This window comes from Gadus chalcogrammus, chromosome 17, assembly GCF_026213295.1.
Source record: "Gadus chalcogrammus isolate NIFS_2021 chromosome 17, NIFS_Gcha_1.0, whole genome shotgun sequence".
In the NCBI taxonomy this organism is placed as follows: Eukaryota; Metazoa; Chordata; class Actinopteri; order Gadiformes; family Gadidae; genus Gadus; species Gadus chalcogrammus.
Window position 1 is genome coordinate 8,904,129 of NC_079428.1, and position 21,225 is coordinate 8,925,353.

Sequence of the window (21,225 nt, forward strand, 5' to 3'; positions counted from 1 at the left end):
GTGTGTGTGTGTGTGTGTGTGTGTGTGTGTGTGTGTGTGTGTGTGTGTGTGTGTGTGTGTGTGTGTGTGTGTGTGTGTGTGTGTGTGTGTGTGTGTGTGTGTGAGGTCGTTTGTGCGCTTCTGTGTGTGTGTTTGTGTGTGTGTGTAATCGTTTGTGCGTGTGTGTGTGTGTGTAGGCAGGGAGGGGATCTCCCACAGGGAGTCATTCCTCACCCCAACGGCACGCTGGAGTTCGGGCGCCCTCTGAGCGCGGGGGACGGGGGCGTGTACCAGTGCGTGGTCAGGAACGTCGTGGACAGCAGCAAGGCGACGGTCGAGCTGAAGGTGGCCGGTAGGTTACTAGCTCTATTATTAGCTCTATTTTAATAGCTTCATTAATGTTCTGCTCTTCTTATAAGTTTCTCCCGAAGACGTTTTCAACTCAGGAATTGAACAAACATGAAGGCACCTGCCTCTCTCAAACCTGTGTTTGTGAGCAGGATCCTCTCTCTCTCTCCCTCTCTCTCTTCTCTCTCTCTCTCTCTCTCTCTCTCTCTCTCTCTCTCTCTCTCTCTCTCTCTCTCTCTCTCTCTCTCTCTCTCTCTCTCTCTCTCTCTCTCTCTCTCTCTCTCTCTCTCTCTCTCTCTCCCTCCCTCCCCTTCTCTCTGTCTCCCCTTCTCTCCCTTGCATGACAAAAACATGTTTGTTTTGCCCAAGCCTAAGGCAACAATATAATATAAAAATCACATTGTAACAATTAAATAAGACATCCCTCCCTCCCTCTCTCCTCCCTCCCTCCCCCCTCCCTCTCTCCCTGCCTCCCTCCAACAACAACAAACACGCCTGCATTGCCAAAGCATGCAAACAGCAACAACATAACATTATCGCAAGTGAATAACCTTCTCTCCCTCCCTCTCTCGCTCTCTCGTTCCCCCCCCCCCCCCCCACCACCAGACGAGCCCCAGAAGGAGGCGGAGCCGGACAACCTGCTCCTGATTGGTGTGGGCGGGGCGGCGGGCGGTCTGCTGCTGCTGATGTTGGTGGTCATCGTCAGCGTGACGTGTCACCACAAGCGCCGCAACAAGAAGCTGGAGCGCCAGCTCACCGTGAAGGAGTGAGTGGCCGCCGCCGCGCGAGGCGCCGGCGCTCTCACAACGTCCACCGCTTTGTTTACGGATTAGCCATTACGTCAGCGGAGGGAGACTCATGGATATGAGCAGCTGACCCGACCGAAGGGTCGGCTTGGTTGCGTTTTGCTTCGTCCGACGAGCAAGACGAGAACACCTGAGTGATTGACTCTAGGAGGGTGTGAGCCGGGAACCTGATGTGTTCCTTTGTGAAGGGTTCAGCCGAAGGTGTTGTGTGTACCTGATACTCCGATGGCTTTTATGATGCCTCGATCGTTGGAATCTGAGTTGATGAACGAAGGACATTTGAAAGGTCTTCTGCGTAGAAACACAGGTTGTCTAATGCTTTAAACCCACGAGCGAAACCAGCAGCACTGCTTGGTGTGGTTGACATTACCAGCAGGTGTGGATACGTAAATAGGTGTGTGTGTGTGGTTGTGGGGGGGGGGGGGGGGTGTTCGAAAGAATATTCCGATAAAATTAGATCGCCTGACATCTGTTTTTGTTATATATTGTAGTAAAAACCACAGGTTATTCACATACTTCATATTTTATATTTTATTTTCTTAGAAATTGTCCATGCTTATAGATACATTATTCTTGAAAGGGAGCCACTAAAACTCCCCATTTCCCTTCGGGGGTCATTAAAGTAGTTCTGCTTCTATTAGGTTAGAAACCTCTGGTCTCCCTCCCTAGCTTCACTGATGCCTTTGTGACCCTTTGTGACCCTGAGACTGGGCCCACCCAGCCTCCCCACTAACAGACCCCTCTCACGCTGTTCTCGCTTTCAGCAATGAGATCAGCAACCTGGTCCGCCAGGCCTCCTTCAGGAGGGTCAACTCGGACCAAATGGACTCAATAGAACAGGTAAACGCCGCGCTGTTCCCCAGCTAGACGACAACGTTTCTGTGTGTGTGTGTGTGTGTGTGTCTGTGTCTGTGTGTTTGTCTGTGTCTGTGTGTGTGTCTGCGTCTTCGTGTGAGTTTCTGTGTTTCTCTTTGTGTGTCTGTGTGTGTGTGTCTGTGTATGTGTCTGTATGCGTGTGTCTCTGTGTGTGTTTGTGTGTGTGTGCGTCTGTGTTTGTGTCTGTCTGTATGTGTGTGCGTGTGTGTGTGTACGTGTGTGTGTGTGTATTTCTGTGTCTGTGTGTTTGTCTGTCTGTCTGTGTCTGTCTCACTGTCTGTCTGTCTGTCTGTCTGTCTGTCTGTGTGTGTGTGTGTGTGTGTGTGTGTGTGTGTGTGTGTGTGTGTGTGTGTGTGTGTGTGTGTGTGTGTGTGTGTGTGTGTGTGTGTGTGTGTGTGTGTGTGTGTGTGTGTGTGTGTCAGCTCACCACCTCCTCTTGTTGGTTGTGTACCTTCCAGATGACAGAGAAGAACTCCCTGAGGGTTGAGGGAACGATTCGAGCCAGCCTGTCGTCCCTCGGGGTCAGTACACACAGACAGTCACGTGTGTGTGTTAGGGGCTTGCTGTGTGTGTGTGCCTCTGTGTGTGTGTGTGTGTAGGTGGTGTGTCCATGCCAAAACAACCTTTCGGCGTGGACACACCTCTTTTCAACATGTTTGGCCAAATTGACTAGATAGATTGGGACTTTATGAATCCCTCTCAAAATTGCACTTCCAGCAGCAGCAAACGCCAAGTAACAAACAGAATAAGAGTAAAGTTAGTCATATCCACGGGATATTTATCAAAACACTCTGGGTTCTGCGGAGCTACTTGAGAGGCTGCTGTCTCTAACAGCGGCAGACTTGACCAGACCAAATACTTACTTTTCTGAGGGAAGTAAAAGTGCTTTAAAAGTATTACAAGCCACAGGAAACCCACAACAGCGGGTCCAAAACCAGCCGATCCCATTTCCTGTTTTTCCCAAACATCTTCCCCATACGATGATGAGTGTGTGTGTGTGTGTGTGTCCAATGGAACGTCATGTGACGGAAGTGGAAAGCGTTGATATAAGTCGACAGTTTGTGACAGGGCGTCGCACCGCCAATCAGTGCGACCGGGAACCACTGGTAACCTGAGAGTCAGAGATTTAGTCAGAGTTATTAATTATTGCTCATGCGACGGTGATGGTTCCAACACCGAGCCTTGTGCAGCCCGACCCACCCAACCTGTTCCACCCGGCGGTCTGTTGACTACTGCCCTGGTTGGCTAGGGGGGAAAGAAATGTGTGATGCAATAGGTTGTGAAACACAGTTGGTGTTCACTTTAACTTCTTCTACCCCCAGTTCCCTTCCTTTAATTCAGACTCTTTGCTTTGCATTTCATTTTTTGTTGAGATACCGAGCCTTTGCACCCCACTCTGACCAGTGAGGGGGGGTTCCATTAGGGAAGGATGAAGAAACTCGGCCGCTGCTTTTCTTCTTACTTTACAGAAAACAAGTCCAGTTTCACATCCACTTCTGAGGGCAAAATAGCTTTCCTTACTAATGTATTTTTGGGGTTCGTTACAAATAGTTTAGATTTGCAAAATTCCTTTAATACCAATGTAGATTTATGGTAAGTCACAAATAGTTTACATCTGCCAAATAGCTGTAAACCATTTGGAACAAGCCCTTCCTTACTATTGTCACATTAGTGTTAGTGACAAATACAGATTTGCATCTGAAAAATACCTGTCCTTATTAAGGTATCATTAGTGTTAGTCACAAATAGTGTATGCCTGCCAAATGCCTTTCCTTACTAATGAGGCGGTTGGGTTAATAAAAAATAGTTTCACATCTGCAAAATATTTCTCCTTACTAATGAAGTAGTAGGGGTAGTAAAACATAGTTTACATCTTCAAAATGCCTTCTCCTTAGTAATTTAGCATTAGGGCTAGTCCCAAATACAGTTTCACATCTGCAAAACACCTCTCCTTAATAATGAAGCAACAGGGTTAGTTACCAATACAGTTTCACATCTCTAACTAATGTAGCATAAGGGTTGATCACAAATAGTTTCACATCTCTAACTAATGTAGCATAAGGGTTGATCACAAATACAGTTTCACATCTCTAACTAATGTAGCATAAGGGTTGATCACAAATACAGTTTCACATCTCTAACTGTCTGTCTGTCTGTCTGTCGACGGTGATGGTTCCAACACCGAGTAGCATAAGGGTTGATCAAAAACACAGTTTCACATCTGCAAAATGGCTTTGCCCAGGACATCCCCCGGGACAGCAGGCCTGAATGCAGGACCATTCCAGCCCTCCCTTCCCCCCCCCCGCTGCTCCCCCCACCCTCTGTCCCCTAACCGGTGTCTCTCACCGTGCTCCGCAGGACCAGGCTCTCAGTCGGGACAGTCGCTCCACCCTGTCGGGCGGGTGGGCCGGTGTAGGGGGAGGAGGAGGAGGAGGGGGCGGAGGGATGCTGCTGGACCACCTGGGTCGGCCGTCGCTGACCAACGGGTCGCGGCGAGGGGGCAGCCGGATCCTGGAACGGGACGAGGAGAAGAGGCTCCGCATGGAGTCCTACGCCAGGAACAGCACCATGTCGCTGGTGAGGGGGCCGCACACACACACACACACACATGAATGCAGCTATTTAGGATACACACACACACACACACACACATGAATGGGCATACACACACACACACACACACACATGAATGCACACACACACACACACACACACAATCTGCAGAAACACACAAACAAATTTGCACACACGCACACACACACACACACACACACACACAGGAATGTGCACACATACACACACATGAATGCACACACACACATGCGAATGTGCATACACACACCGGGCACCGGGTTAACTAAAACAACGTCGGCCCGCGTTACACATGCAACGCTAAGCACGATCCATGATAAGACACACACACACACGACATTCAACCCTCCAGTGGACACGCACCCTGGGCACCCTGAGACCCACTCCGCCCGGCTGACGTCCCTCCCTCCCGGCGGTGTCTCCAGCAGGACAAGCAGAGGATGCACCCCCCCCTCCTCCCGTCCCCCGTCCCGGTGCTCCACTCCACCGAGATCCTGCGCACCCGCCAGCCCCACGGCACCGACGACGGAGGAGGAGGAGGAGGAGGAGGAGGAGGAGGAGGCGGCCGGATCGCCAACGGCACGCGCAACATGCAGCCCCCGCCGCTCCGCTGCGGCTACCCGACCCGGGGCGACGAGGAAGACGAGGAGGACGAGGGTCTGGGCGGCCTGATGTGTCCTGAGGTCCAGGGGCGGCTGGTGCACGGCGACCGCGACGGCGACGGCGGGCACCCCGACGACGACGACGACGACGACCCCTACGGCAGCGAGACCCACAGCTCGCTGATGATGGACGCCCAGCAGGTCCACTTCCAGCCGCAGGCGCCGCAGCACCACCTGACCAACGGGACGCTGAGACCCAAGAGCCGCTCCCCCCTCCCGAACCCCCACGCCTCCCACATCCACAAGGCCCAGATCGTTTAGCCGGGGGTGGGGGGTGGGGGGGGGGGGGGGGGGTAACAAGCCCCCCCCTAGGCCCAGGGCGGACTCTATGAGCCGCAGAGCTCTGGGCTCTGATTGGACCTCAGATAACCGGGTGTGTTCTGACTCCTACATGTCGGCGGCGATGAGACTGAGATGAGCCGTTGAATGTGTTCCGCCCAGAACCAGGCTGTGCTATGCGACACACTGGCTCTGGGCCTGGAATACACTGGGCATTGTTTGTTAAAGCTGTTCTAGGTGTCCCTCTGTGCCCGTGGTAGGTTCTAGATGGATGGACAGCTGGGAGGACAGGACAGGTGACCCAGGGGGCTCGTCTGCCAGGGGGGCAATAGGCACCAGTTATGTTCTGTGGTTATTTAATGAATTGCTAATATGTCTGGTGCAAAGGGTGCAGCCTTTATAGCACACTATCAACTAACATGACATAAAGCCTGCTATATTTTTGTATATATTCTTATATATTTCCCTACCTGGAAGAATCCTGTCACTGAGGGGTTCTCTAGGGTCGAGGGTGTTCGAATCCCAGTCGAGCAGGTCCTAGGTTTGAGTCCACATTCTACTTGTAGACATCTTTGAGCAGTATGGCCTAACTTCTTGCTCCTTTTTACTTTGATGATTTATTGGGGATGAAAGTGTCTACTAAATATACGGATAAATACTTCCATGCAAACGAATTTTGCATATTTCCCCAGTGAACTTCCCTCTCATCTCACCTTCATCCGCTTGTCCGGGGTCGGTCGCGGGGGGAGCAGCTCAAGCAGGGGGCCCCAGACTTCCCTTTCCCGGGCCACATTGACCAGCTCTGACGGGGGGATCCCGAGGCGTTCCCAGGCCAGTGTTGAGATATAATCTCTCCACCTAGTCCTGGGTCTTCCCCGAGGTCTCCTCCCCACTGGACGTGCCTGAAACACCTCCCAAGGGAGGCGCCCAGTGGGCATCCTTACCAGATGCCCGAACCACCACATACATTACTTTAGAAAATTAAAGTGCCTGTCTGGCACTCTAACCATGTACAGCTATTTAGGATATCAGTTGATATTGAGCTACTAGCACGGTAAATATACTTTCAACAAATGTATTTGACACACTTTTGACGCTGAGCGGATTGGAGACCAACGGTACATTTTACCACCCTCTAGTGGTGAAACCTGGCCATGCAGACAGTCCATGGTGGGAGCTGAATCCCAAACATACCTCTGTAAATCGCCCTCTGGTCCTCTTCTGGGACGTCTTCACACTGCACTGAGAAATGTACAGTCACACAGTACATGATGTATTCCTCTTATTACTATTAGCACGCCGTATCGCATCAATGCTGCAACTGTAGGCCTAACCTATACTCTGTACTCAATAAGAATGGATCTTCCCAGTTGAAGAGAGCCAAAGATGTGATGGATGGTTTATTTTGTGGTGGCTGTCATGTTGTTACAGGCATTGTGGTGTGTTGGATCTTTAATGAGTCAGATCTACCGGGAAACGCGCCTTAAGAACAGGGACTGTAACGAAAACACACCCAGGCCTGAACATTTGTCACGTTTACTTTGACATACTGCAATAAAGACTGGACGAGTTGAGTCGGAAGAGGATGTGGAGAGGATTGTATTGGGACAACAAAGAAACACAAAATATTTACATGATGCATGCCCATAGGCCTGTCTAACATTGTGGGAGTTTTTTATTTTAACCACCAACTGCCGTGACGTGGTGAGATATCTTTGCCTCAGGGCAAATATGAAGTATTATTGTGTTTCACAAACATTTTGAAATGTTTTTATTAAGTGTTATCTGTCTGTGTAAAAAAAATTCTTTTCTTGGCAGATGTATATAGTTTTTTTATTCTTTGGGACTAAATGATGTTGATATAGCTCGTAAGCAAATGAATGCATATTGGAGGGGTCATTGATGTATAATAACAGTGACCTCTTTCATATAAAGTAAAAAGAAAGGGACGCGCATTGCCGATATGCGGTATATGTGTAATTATTGCCCCCTAGTGTATATATTGTGAAAGTGCAGCCGTTTTATTCCACTGTGATCTTGAAACATCGTTTCTCGCTTTTTAAAGCCATATTTTAAAGGGGTTTGTGTGGGTGTCTGAATGTAAGCCTGTTGCTTGGTATAAAAAAAGTGGAAATAAAGTTCCATATTTTTTATTGTATAAATTTGTCTCAAAGCAGTATGCAAGAACAGAGTGAATAAAATGTTTGTTACTTTATGTGCAACACCTACACAATTAGAAGTTATCCAACTGCAAGATAAAATAATTAAAATTGTTCTAAAAATAACCCTTTCAGTTTGTCAGGCATTATCGGTTTTAAAGGTTTGCTTTTTATGATGGATAATCTTTGGTTGACCAAGTGTTCGGTAACCCAAATAGGAACAAAAAAGAAAAATAGTTGATGTAGGCCTAGCTTAAAGTTAAAATAATGTTTTAATATTTATTTAAATGGGCACTAGAACGACCACCCCCAGCATGCATTATGGAGCTACATGATGTATGTATGAACATAAATCTATTTCAGAAGCTGTCAATTCTAATCCACATCTTCCAACAATAAATCAATTAAGTAATTTCTGATGTTTAAAAGTAATTTAATTACCATTTCAAGAACTGTAAATGATGACCATTTAAAGAATTTTAAGTAGCTTCAATCATGTAAGACTTCCACTTTCCCGATTCCACTTAAATCAGATAATAGTTGTGATGGACTTTAATTTAATCAATAAACCGTAAATAATTTATGTAGGTGATGATACTTTGATATTTCTTTTGGGGAGGGGACTTCAAGATTTGACCCGGAAGTGTAGAGTGATGCGGGGCAGCGTTGCCAGATTGGCCAGATTGCCAGCCCAGTCTTTCCGCCTACCGACTGTACCGCTCTGCAGCCAATGTTGCCAGATTGGGCGGGACATCCGTCCCAATCTGGCAACATTGCTGTGGGGTCGGGCCCTGGAGGAGGAAACAGACATCCACAGTTAAGATGGCGGAGGAGAAGCAGGAATCATCACAGAGAGAGATGGAAGGTGAGGAAAACACCGCGACAGCTCCGCATATCACTTACAAACCGCACGGGTGTAGCTGCTAAGGCGCCCCGTTTCCGAGCACAGGGTTGCCGTCACCTACTGACGGCAGTTTCTGCCGTTAAATATGTAGTCGACTCGTATTTATTCGAGAGGGGGTGGACGGCCCGGACCTTGCGGCAGCCAGTAACCTCGTTCCCAGAGACGGAACGCCGGGAACGAGATGATATAGATAAGCGTTATTTGCAAGAGAGGGGGCGGGACTTTTATTTATATATATATATATATATATATATATATATATATATATATATATATATATATATATATATATATATTTAAGCGGCTAGAGAGAGAAAGGGAAGGACTTTCTGTAAAATGGATCCGTTTCCCTTAAATATTTAAGTTATTGTTTTGGCAGTTTTCGTCACAACTCCTTTGTTTTGTCTTTGTAGTCGTCCGGGGAGTGATAACTGGCGTACACTGGTCATAGGGACTAGGAGACCGGAAATAGTGTGGCGGTAGACCGGAATAACGCTAAAATTTAAGATCCTCTCTCAGCCTAGCGGCAACCCCTATGAGAGCTACACAAAGAACACTGAATAATACTCCGAAGAGCTCCCGTGAATAAAGACACTCGTGTCTTCTTACATTTCTTACGTGTTTTTGTGATATAATTTGAAACGTTTAAAAGAAAGGTATGGGTATAATACAATGTCAACAGTGAACGCTTGTTTTTGTTGTCAGGAGTGTACTCTTCACATACGGCAAGATATGTAAACATATTATAATTGGGAAAGGTAAACAGCACACGATCGGGAACGTTATCCGTTCAAATGGAACACGTAAAATCCTTACATGCCTGTAGGGTTAACCACCAAGTGTCATTTAAAGGGCAGCTTCTTTTAGGCATCATTTCAAACGAAACAAGTGTCGACATCAACTGCAATTTTCGGAATAATTCCATTTATAAGGAATTCGGGATACAAGGTATCTCTGGCTTCAGAGATATCAAATGTTTCGACTCGTATTATATTTTGTGGTCTCACACATATCGCTGTCACAATTTGAGTGTCCCATATCCTATGCCCTCCCTTCAAATATCTTGAGCTCTATCCCGGAGGTCCACCTATTAATATCTCCCTCTCCTCAGGGGTCAACTGCCTTGCGTATGACGAGGCCATTATCGCTCAACAGGACCGAATTCAGCAGGAGGTGAGATGTCTTCATCTTATCTATAATTTTGTTACTCATACCAGTACTACATGCATATAACACTCGGACCCTAAAAAAAGAAAGAAAATAATTGTTGAACTTCCCACCAAAGTGATTGGTTTTCTGCAAAGTACCCTCTGTCTAGCATTCAGCAAGGATACATGTATGATCAACATGAATGGTTAAGGTCACTTACTAGATAATTGACGTTGCTAAATTTGTCTCATCGATTGTGGCTGATCAATCGTTGTGTGTGTGTGTGTGTGTGTGTGTGTGTGTGTGTGTGTGTGTGTGTGTGTGTGTGTGTGTGTGTGTGTGTGTGTGTGTGTGTGTGTGTGTGTGTGTGTGTGTGGGGTCCCCAGATCGCCACCAGTAATCCCTTGGTGTCGGACAGACAGGCGCTCACGGTGTTGCAGAACGAGTACGCTCATGACGACAGTATTTATCAGCTGAAGATCAAGGTTGGTCCCCAACCACCACATCACCAACATCCTCACCACAGTCACCAGGCTTTAGCTGTCCGTAGCACTGCTGCCAATGACTATTTCTATGGTTTGTCAGCGTAACTACTTCAACTGTATGTAATTAACTACCAAATAATTACAAACTTATTTCTCTATTCTGTATTGTATAAAGGACAATGTTATCATTTTCAGCTTCTTGTCGGTTTACTCGTATTCTACAGATTTTGCGTAGCGTCTTATCCTAGCTATCTTTGTTGTATACAGGAAACAAGTTAACCTAGTTTATGGCAGTGCTTGGCACTTGTTTCTATGAACATCCTTTCTTTACCGACCACGATTTATTGTTTCTCTTTCTTCTGACAAATCTACTTATTGTAAATTACTTTGGATTAAAAAAATTGCTTTGTCCTTAATGTAATTATTATTATTTTTCTCCAGGACCTACACAAAAAATACTCGTACATTCGCAAGACGCGGCCAGATGGCAACTGCTTCTACAGAGCGTTCGGCTTCTCGCACCTGGAGTCCCTGCTGGAAGACAGCAAGGAGCTACAGAGGTGCCTAGTCTCTTATCAACTACTGGGAATGGGCACTGGTCTATGATGACCCTTTACCCTCTTTGGATTGGTGTTATAGCGTCATGAAATGAAGCTGTCCGGTTTAATGGTAATTTAATCACAGTGAGATGATAGGCCTATCCAAAGGAGGGTTTTGGGTTCTGCCAGAATTTGATCACAAAAAGGGTGAATTGTCGCCAAAGTCCTTTCTTATTTAAGTACTAGGCAGACTATTATGTAGGCTTTTCTTTCAACTTTTTCTTAATTTTGGCCGTTGCAAAAAAGGCATAAAAAGGGTTATTATTAAGGGTTTTTAATCCTTGAACATTTAAAAATCCATTTTGATTTAATGCTTCGGATCTGTTGTCAAATCCTACTACAGTTTTACAAGGTCAGGATGAGAATGTCTGGGGTCCCTTGATTTGAGGGTGTCCTCACAAACATGTGTGTTTATTTGTGTACTATTCGTATGTTTCCGTTCAGGTTCAAAGCGGTTGCGTCCAAAAGCAAGCTGGACCTGGTGAACGAGGGCTTCACCGAGTTCACCATCGAGGACTTCCACAACACGGTGAGTCCCCTGCTCCCACAGCTGCTCCTCCAACCCACACTGGGAGAGGTTAAGATCAAAAGGAGGGAAGAGATCCGATTTAGACTTCTTTGATCCCGGCTTATTATTGTAAATTGATCCATATTCCACATCAGAATTGATTTGATTTGATTTGACCATTTCTTGACACAAAAATATGAAACAACAACCTGTGCCATACATTATATCAATAAAGATAGTCAGGGATGACACAATGACACAGGTGACACAGGCCTATATTAAAGTAAATCAGGCTAATGGTAGCCTGTATTTTCTGTCAAGTCGTATGCAGATGCTCACATGAAGAGACAAGCCCATTGTCCTCATGTTGTGAAAGTTATCTGCTGGTGGCGGTCGCTCGTTTAGCAGCGGTGTCGTGCCTCGCCGATAGACGGTTGGTTTTCCGGCCTTCGCCCACCAGAAGACGTGCGGTATAGCGTTGGATCCCAGGGGACTCAACACCCTGACCCAGCGGCCCTGTCCCCCTCTTGTGTGCAGTTCATGGACCTGATCGAGCTGTGTGAGAAGCAGCCGGGCCTGAAGGAGCTGCTGGGCTCCTTCAACGACCAGAACGTGTCGGACTACGTGGTGGTGTACCTGCGGCTGCTCACCTCGGGCTACCTGCAGCGCGAGCACGGCTTCTTCCAGCACTTCATCGAGGGCGGCCGCTCGGTCAAGGAGTTCTGCCAGCAGGTCAGGCCCGATCTGAAAATGGTCAACATATCGGCAACGAAATCGTATATCTTGACACCCCTACTTGTAGCGGAGTAGTAAGGAAGTCGAGAGCAATCGGGGTTTGAGTGTTCGTTTTGGCAATGTGGGAAAATAAATGTCTATGATATGCCGAATTTGAAAGGCCGTTCTAAAGGACAGTTAAGACAGGTTAAGGAGCAGGTAGGGGTTAGACAGTGACAGTGAACACAGAGACGGGTTAAGGAGCAGGTAGGGGTTAGACAGTGGATACAGAGACAGGTCATTAAGGAGCCGGTAGGGGTTAGACAGTGACTACAGAGACAGGTCATTAAGGAGCAGGTAGGGATTAGACAGTGAATACAGAGACGGGTTAAGGAGCCGGTAGGGGTTAGACAGTGAATACAGAGACAGGTCGCTAAGGAGCAGAAAGTGGTAAGAGCCTTCAGCTTAGAATGTGGACTTTGTGAACCTTTCGGCTCGAAGACTAAACACCCCAACCATTTCTATGGCCCTATTGACCGACTAATCTTGGACCTACAAATGGGCTTAAATGTTTTCGTCCCAACCGATTCATCCGTGTGACACTTGCTCCGTGTCCCGCCCCGCCCCTTTCCAGGAGGTGGAGCCCATGTCCAAGGAGAGCGACCACATCCACATCATCGCTCTGGCCCAGGCCCTGGACGTGTCCATCCTGGTGGAGTACATGGACCGCGGCGAGGGGGGCACCGTCAACCACCACGTCTTCCCCGAGGGCAGCATCCCGCGCATCTTCCTACTGTACCGGCCCGGCCACTACGACATCCTGTACAAATAACGCCACAGCCCCCCTCCCCCAACACCACACCCCTGTCTCCCTTCTTCTGTTCCTCTCTAGTCTTGGTTTGGCACCGTCCCCCCCCCCCCCCTGTCTCTCCTCATCTCCCTCGCTCCCCTTTTGTCATCACCTCCACAGCAGTGGATTACAAACACTTGAGTTGCCACGGCGACTGACATACATGCACCCCCCCCCTCCCCCAATCGTACGACGTAGGAAGGTGACGCTTGTGTGTTTGCGGAAAAGAAGGAAGGCAAAAGAAAATCAAAATGCATACTTTCTCCAGCTTCCCCCACCCCGATCCCCAAAATGGTAATAAAAAAATCTTTGAAAATACAAGAAAAGTGACTCCAGGAATTTAGAGATGTACAGGTTTTTTTTTCTTTTGTGGTTGTAAATGTTATCTACTATTTTTGGACTTGATTTTTCTTCCTTTGTTACACTTGTGTCATGGATTTTATTAAAGGGATTTACATCTTGTTTCCTTTTCGTCATATGTCACACTTTTGTCATGTGTTTTTATTAAAGGGTTTTACATCTTATAGGTCTGTTTCGTCATGAGCTACACTTGTGTTTTATTAAAGGGATTTACATCTTATTTTATTTTTCTGTGCTGTAGCAGACGAATTTCATGTATTCACTCCAATCGCTGTGAAGGAACCAGGGAATACTGTCGTCCAACCTACCCAGTACCCCAAGTCAAGCTGGTTCTCGTTTGTATATTCTTAATATTCAAATTATATATAGATGTAATCTCTCAGAAAAATAGTAATTGTCTGGTGCTGAATCAACCAATTCAGGTCGATTTATTTTATTGATCCATAACATTTTTGACTGCCTCTCATCACTGATGAAGCATCTCACAAAGCAGGCCTTCTCTTTTGTTACCACAATTGGTTTGTTGGCATCTGGACCCTTCATAATAAAGGCATACCCCTCTTCTGATCATTTAGTTTCAAGTTGAACCAGCAGGTGGCGCCAAAAAGCCGTGCATTAATAAGCATTGTGAAAGTGGCATTCGTCCCATTCATTCGTTTCATTCTGTGAAAGCAAGGACAGCAACAACATGTCACCTCTATCTGTAGTGGCTCGCCGGAGTTTGGGGACGTTAACATTAACATCCATATTCGCAAGACAACATTCCTCACTTACGAGTAAGTCAATCCTTATAAATAAAATGTGTACGTATTAATGAACTACTAAACTAGCCAATGCTAACTAGCTAGCAGTATGCGTCAATGTTTACCAGGGGGCCGAGTCCAGGATTTGACCTTACGGTGCTCGATTAGCCCCAAATACTCCTTGCAGAGCAGAAACTGACTTTGGGGCACCTGTTCTATGCAACTTTGGACAATTTAAATGTTAATTTGATTGGACACGCTGATGTTTAACATATTTCTTGTCCAGCTGAACTAATCGAAAACATGGACAAGAAAGCAACCTGGGATCGGTTCTACACAGAGAACAGCAGCAGCAACTTCAAGAACTTTGAGTGGTTCTTCGGTTTCGACTCGGTCCGGGACTTCGTCCTGCCCCTCTTACAGCCCCAGACCCGCACTGCCACCCCGCTCCACGTCCTGGACATGGGCTGTGGGACCTCTGCTCTGGGACCCAGCATCTACCAACACTCCTCCGTCCAGGTGACCGTCACCTGTGCCGATATATCCCCGATCGCTGTGCGTCTAATGCGGGAACACATCGCAGCCAAAGCCATCGAGCCCCATCATCCACTCTCCATCCTCGGGTTCCTGGAGCTCGACTGCAGGGAGATGTTTGCACACTTCGGGGCGGACGAGTTGGACCTCATTGTGGACAAGGGCACGACCGATGCCCTGTTGCGGTCGAAGGACGGCAGTGGGAAGGCGGGTCACGTGGTGCGGCAGTGCCTGAGGACGCTGCGGGGCTCCGGGCGCCTGCTCCAGTTCTCGGACGAAGACCCCGATGCCCGGCTGCTGTGGCTGGAGACAGAGGGGCGGGAACCCGGGGAGAGGCCGGCGCAGGTCGCGGTGCAGGAGGTGGGGGAGCTCCGCGGCGTGCGTTATTATTGCTATCAAGTCACTTCGCCCCCTGTCGTTGAATTACTGTAATGGTTTGTATAGTTTCTTCGTAATAATTATATCTTGATGGGTCGTGAGCAGTGGCGGCTGGCGATCAAACATGTTGGTGGGACACAGTAATATACAGGGGGTCTGAGGTCCCCCCCCCCCCTTTTATTTAATATATATGATTTGCTGTTTCTGGTGCATTTTGGGGATGGCCACTATCTATTTACCTACTTTTCATTCAGATTCATAGCCTACATCCTGACTTGCAGGGCCTGGACAAGCTTACACTGCATATACAGACCTACTTCATGGCCATTCCACCAGCCATTGCTATTTGACCCATTGTTGTCATTCTGATGTTGAGTCTAATCATGATCACTGTCCTATAGCGTCCATAATTTGTGAGTCTCAATGTCTACTTCAAATGCAGTTAGAAATATGGGACAGTTGCTGTATTTTTTTTATATGCTACAGGCCGAAAGACTAAATTAATATGTAACTTACTCCTTTTAAGTATTACATTGCTTGGGGAGTCCAATTCCTCTAATGCAAAGGGTGGAAAGTGCTTACAACTCTGCTAGTTAGTGATCTATCTCCTCTCTACCTGTAGTTGTGGTGCTGCTGAGGGAGGTAGCCGATTTGATTGATTCGCTGAATTGTCCAATCATGTGGTCATAACAAAAAAGAAAATCCTAAGAGGTAACACTGTCGTTTTTTTCGATAGTCATGAAAAAAAACATAAGGGGTAACACTGTGGTTTTTTATCGGTCGTCATGGAAAAAATCATAAGGGGTAACACTGTCAATTTTTTTTATCTGTGGTCAAATTAAACATAAGGTGTAGCAGTGTGGTTTTTCATCGCGCGTCATCAAACAAAACATAAGGGGTAACACTGTTGTTTTTTAATCGGCCGTCATGAAAAAAACATAATGCTAATAATACTGTCGTCTTTTATCGGTCGTCATGGAAAAAACCTAAGGGGTAACACTCGTTTTTTATCGGTCATCATGGAAAAAAACATAATGGGTAACATTGTCGTTTTTCATTTGTTGTCATAAAAAAAACCTAAGGGGTAACACTGTTGTTTTTTATCGGTCGTCATGGAAAAAAACATAAGGGGTAACATTGTCGTTTTTCATTTGTTGTCATAAAAAAAACAAAAGGGGTAACACTGTTGTTTTTTAATCGGCCGTCATGAAAAAAACATAATGGCTAATAATACAATTTTTTTATCGGTTGTCAAATTAAACATAAGGTGTAGCAAAGTGGTTTTTCATCGCCCGTCATGAAACAAAACATACGTTAATGGATACATCTTATTTCTCAATCATGTGAATGGTAAAGTCAAGTATAACCTCCATACACATTCTGGAAAGCGTCTTGGTGGTGAAGCGGTCAGGGCTCTCGGGTAAAGCTCGGTAGACTCAGGTTCGAGTCCCTGCTCAAACGGCCACCGGTGGTACCATAATGGATGCATCTTATTTCTCTATCATGTGAATGGTAAAGTCAAGTATAACCTCCAAACATGATCTGGTAAGTGTCTTGGTGGTGCAGCGGTCAGGGCTGTTGGTTAAAGCTTTGTAGACTCTGGTTTGAGTCCCCGCATGCACGCATGGCTAATAAGAAGGTTGAGCATTCAGTATGGTTCAGGTTCCCGGATCTGAACCGGGGTTCAAGAGGTACAGTAATGGATGCATCTTATTTCTCTATCATGTGAATGGTAAAGTCAAGTATATCCTCCAAACACATATTGGAGGCAGAGTCTTGGTGGTGCAGCGGTCAGGGCTGATGGTTAATGGTTAGTTAACGCCCTGTAGACTAAGGTTCGAGTCCCCGCTCACACGGCCACCGAGATGAGAATACACCAAGGTCGGCTCCTCCACGTTGGCGCGTATCCCAGAACCCCACCTCCCCTTCTCCGGGGGGGGTGGGGGGGGGGCAAAGACTAAAGGGGTCTTGGTACTTGTGGCAAGGACTAAAGGGGTCTTGGTACTTGTGGCAAGGACTAAAGGGGTCTTGCTACTTGCGGCAAGGACTACTATTTTACTTTTCCCATTCTAACTTTTTTCAAAAAGTATCACTTATTTTTGACTTTTTAAAAGTTTCCCTTTTTTGATGAAACTTTTTAAAAGTTATATATATATTTTATGTTTTTTTTTAAATGTTTTTTTTTGTGTTTTCTGTTTTTTTTTTTAAAAATGTTTTTATTGTGGGTTTTTTTTTGAAAAAATGTTGTTTTGAAAAAAAATACCCTTTTTTACATGATTTTTTTTTAAAAAACAAAAGGTTTTTTTTAATAAAGAAGTTGTTTTTTTGTATTTTTTTTAAAAAAGGTGTTTAAAATTTTGTTTTTTTTGTGAAAAAGGGTGTTTTTTAAAAAAAAATGTTTTTTTTTTAAAATAAAGTGTTTTTTGTGTATATTTGTGTTTTTTTGGATAAAAAATGGGTGTTTTTTTTTTTAAAGGTTGTTTTTGGTGGGTTTTTTTTATTAAAAAAAGGTTTTTTTTTTAAAAAAAAAATGCGGTTTTTTTTAAAAAATGGTTTTTTTTTAGAAAAGGGTTTTATTTTCTTTTTAAACAAATGGTGTTTTTTTTTTAAAAAGGGTGTTTTTTTAAAAAAAAAAAGTGTTTTTTTTGAAAAAAGGTTGTTTTTTGTGTTTTTTATTTTAAAAGAAAATGTTTTTTTTGTAAAAAAGGGTCTTTTTGTTAAAAAAAGTGTTTTTGTGTATATTTGTGTTTTTTAAGTGTTTTTTTGTAAAAAAAACTTTTTTTTTTTTTTTTAAGGTTGTTTTTGGTGTTTTTTTTTAATTTAAAAAAGGTTGTTTTTTTAAAAAAAGGTTTTTTTTTAAAAAAAAGCTGTTTTTTTAAAAAAGTGTTTTTTTAAAAAAAAAAACTAAAAAAAAGTGTTTTTTTAAAAAAATGTTGTTTTTTGTGTTTTTAAAAAAAGGTGTTTTTAAAAAAATGGTTTTTTTTTTAAAAAGGGTGTTTTTTTTTTTTTTTAAAAAGTGTTTTTTTGGAAAAATGTTGTTTTTTGTGTTTTTTATTTTAAAAGAAAATGTTTTTTTTGTAAAAAAGGGTCTTTTTGTTAAAAAAAAGTGTTTTTGTGTATATTTGTGTTTTTTAAGTGTTTTTTTGTAAAAAAACTTTTTTTTTAAAGGTTGTTTTTGGTGTTTTTTTTTAATTAAAAAAAGAGCGTTTTGTGTATATTTGTGTTTTTAAAAAAAGTGTTTTTTTGGATAAAAAATGGGTGTTTTTTTTTTTAAAGGTTGTTTTTGGTGGGTTTTTTTTATTAAAAAAAGTGTTTTTTTTAAAAAAGGTTGTTTTTTGTGTTTTTTATTTTAAAAGAAAATGGTTTTTTTGTAAAAAAGGGTCTTTTTGTTAAAAAAAAGTGTTTTTGTGTATATTTGTTTTTTTGTAAAAAAACTTTTTTTTTTTTTAAAGGTTGTTTTTGGTGTTTTTTTTTAATTAAAAAAATGTGTTTTTTAAAAAATGTGTTTTTTGTGTATTGTTTGTGTTTTTTGTTAGTTTTTTTTTCCAAGAAAGGTGATTAGGGGGCTCTATAATGGGGGCCAAGGGATGTTCAAAAAAGTAGCAAGACCCTATTAGTCCTAACACCCCCCCCAGGCCCTCTGAAGGGGGGGATGGGAGGGTTCTGCCACATTGGGGACCGTTTGGGGGTACTCCCTTCTTGGTGGCCGGGTGAGCGGGGACTCGAACCTGAGTCTACAGAACGTTAACTAACCGTTAACCATCAGCCCTGACCGCTGCACCACCAAGACGCTTACCAGAGCATGCTTGGAGGTTATACTTGACTTTACCATTCACATGATTGAGAAATAAGATGTAACCATTAAGGTACCTCTGGTTGCCGTGTCTCATAGTGTCTGAATGCTCAACATTCTTATTAGCCATACGTGCATGCAGGGACTCAAACCTGAGTCTACAGAGCGTTAACCGACAGCCCTGACCGCTTCACCACCAAGACGCCATGGTGGTGGTCATAGTTGACTTTACAGCCACCAAGGTACCTTGGTGGCTTACCTTTTCCAAAGGTCATACTTGACTTTACAGCCACCATGGTAACTGTGTGAGCGGGGACTCGAACCTTAGTCTACAGAGCGTTAACTAACCGTTAACCATCAGCCCTGACCGCTGCACCACCAAGACGCTTACCAGAACATGTTTGGAGGTTATACTTGACTTTACCATTCACATGATAGAGAAATAAGACATATCCATTAAGGTACCTCTGGTTGCCGCAGGGACTTGAACCAGAGTCTACAGAACGTTAACCAATAGCCCTGACCGCTTCACCACCATGACGCTTTGCAGAATGTGTTTGGAGGTTATACTTGACTTTACCATTCACATGATAGAGAAATAAGATGAATCCATTAAGGTACCTCGGGTGGTTGTGTGAGCGGGGACTCGAACCTTAGCCTACAGACCGTTAACCATCAGCCCTGACCGCTTCACCACCAAGACACTTACCAGAACATGCTTGGAGGTTATACTTGACTTTACCATTCACATGATAGAGAAATAAGATGTATCCAATATGGTACCTCTTGAACCTACATAGTGTCTGAATGCTCTTCATTCTTATTAGCCGTGCGTGGACTCGAACCTGAGTCTACAGAGCGTTATCCGACAGCCCTGCCTTGGAGGTTATACTTGACTTTACCATTCACATGATAGAGAAATACGATGTATCCATTAAGGTACCTCTTGAACCCCGGTTCTGAGCAGGGCACCTGAACCTACATAGTGTCTGAAAGCTCATCATGCTTATTAGCTGTGCGTGCGTGGACTCAAACCTGAGTCTACAGAGCGTTAACCAACAGCCCGGACGCTTCACCACCAAGACGCTTACCAGAGCATGCTTGGAGGTTATACTTGACTTTACCATTCACATGATAGAGAAATAAGATGTATCCATTAAGGTACCTTTTGAACCCCGGTAGGATTTAGATTTAGATTTACAAAAAACGTTTGACTTTTTAGCTATAAACAAACAAAAATACAAAGCATTTTCAAAGTTGCGCACGAGCTTAACAGGGCTAAAAAGAACCATAGGGCCTCATAATGGGTTCTGATTGGTCCATTGGTTGAGGGTTAGGGTTATAGTTATCGATAGAACTGTTAAACAAGAGATAGACTGTGTTCTCTTTGTCGACTGAATATGAGAGGTGGGATGGAGTCTGATGGGCACAGGAATAAACAGCAACACTCACTGCAGTGTGTGTAACTTTTTATTTGAATTTACTGAATGACGACGACAGGGAATGGAACTGACAAAGATTGAAAATACATGCATTTTTTAAATGGATTCAGTGCAGTCATATGCTGTTATTGTTGGTCGGGATAATGCAGATAATGATAATACCGTATGAACAATTGCATGATAATTAGATGTTTGACGAGTAAAAAAATGTTTAAAGTTAAAAATCCTAACAAAAGAAAAGTATGAATCAACTTTAAAACAAGTTGCTCGACTTCCACTTGCCATGTGCATAATTTATATATATATTATATATATATTTCAACAACCAATGATTGCAAACCAAGTGTTTCATTGATTTTTTTGGGGTACCATTTTTGACCTTTTGATGACAGCAAAATCAGTGGACGACGTGGAGCTAAGAGAAGGATGGAGTAGTGTAGCCTGTCCTCCCCATAGCGGCTCCGGTCTGCTAGCGCGGCGGTGGCTGGCAGCAGTCGGCGCGAGGTCCACCAAGACCTGCACACTGTGGGCCAGCCGACCCAAGCCCTCGTCCTCGGTGATCAACTGGGCGGCACAGATGGATTCCTGGGCGAGGAAAGGAAAAGGGTGAGGGACTGCATATCGGTGTCTTTTAATTTGTCGCTTTTCATTAGAGCCGTGCAACATCCCAGACCCAGCCAGATGGATGTAGATAGTGGAATCTAATAGAAGGGTGTTAACCTGCATCATGTAAGCTGATTATTATCAGCAGCCTCTCTAGTGACTTGAGTTGTGGCTGCATCATTTTCAGATGACTGTTAATGTCAAAAGGTTTATCAGAACAAATGAAATGCAACTCACTGTACAACTCACTGTATGGATCGACTTGTAGATCGGCATGTTATTCTTCAAAACTTTCTAGTTCTAAAATTGTAGATTCTTGTTTAATATAGTTATTATCTATGGTGGAAAAGTTACATAGTGCAGGTTTAACCATTTCAATATCTGGGCGCACTGACTACAAATCCTGAGCCCTGTGATTATTAATGACTATTTCTATATCAGATCACTGTAATTATCAACAGG

The 21,225-nt window shown here is 44.4% G+C and overlaps 3 protein-coding genes across 3 annotated transcripts in view; all 3 read left to right on the plus strand.

The window, feature by feature from the left end:
* Window positions 1-5,542, plus strand: part of LOC130370292 (nectin-4-like) — a 16,961-nt gene extending 11,419 nt beyond the window's left edge. Inside the window, exons 6-11 of the mRNA XM_056576015.1 lie at window positions 177-331; window positions 934-1,093; window positions 1,898-1,973; window positions 2,468-2,530; window positions 4,368-4,586; window positions 5,027-5,542. Of these exons, the coding sequence (XP_056431990.1) occupies window positions 177-331; window positions 934-1,093; window positions 1,898-1,973; window positions 2,468-2,530; window positions 4,368-4,586; window positions 5,027-5,524 (1,171 nt within the window). The 3' untranslated portion in view covers window positions 5,525-5,542. The remainder of the gene's footprint in view (window positions 1-176; window positions 332-933; window positions 1,094-1,897; window positions 1,974-2,467; window positions 2,531-4,367; window positions 4,587-5,026) is intronic.
* Window positions 5,543-8,417: 2,875 nt separating this feature from the next.
* On the plus strand, window positions 8,418-13,385 carry LOC130370238 (ubiquitin thioesterase OTUB1-like). The gene is made up of 7 exons (XM_056575940.1): window positions 8,418-8,566; window positions 9,717-9,778; window positions 10,141-10,239; window positions 10,681-10,799; window positions 11,283-11,367; window positions 11,884-12,078; window positions 12,695-13,385. Exons 1-7 carry the CDS (start codon window positions 8,524-8,526, stop codon window positions 12,890-12,892), a joined length of 801 nt encoding a protein of 266 aa, XP_056431915.1. The 5' UTR covers window positions 8,418-8,523; the 3' UTR covers window positions 12,893-13,385.
* Window positions 13,386-13,876: 491 nt separating this feature from the next.
* On the plus strand, window positions 13,877-17,015 carry cskmt (citrate synthase lysine methyltransferase). Its single transcript, XM_056575939.1, has 2 exons — window positions 13,877-14,046; window positions 14,300-17,015. The coding sequence occupies exons 1-2, from the start codon at window positions 13,959-13,961 to the stop codon at window positions 14,977-14,979; spliced, it is 768 nt and encodes a 255-aa protein (XP_056431914.1). The 5' UTR covers window positions 13,877-13,958; the 3' UTR covers window positions 14,980-17,015.
* Window positions 17,016-21,225: the final 4,210 nt, after the last annotated feature.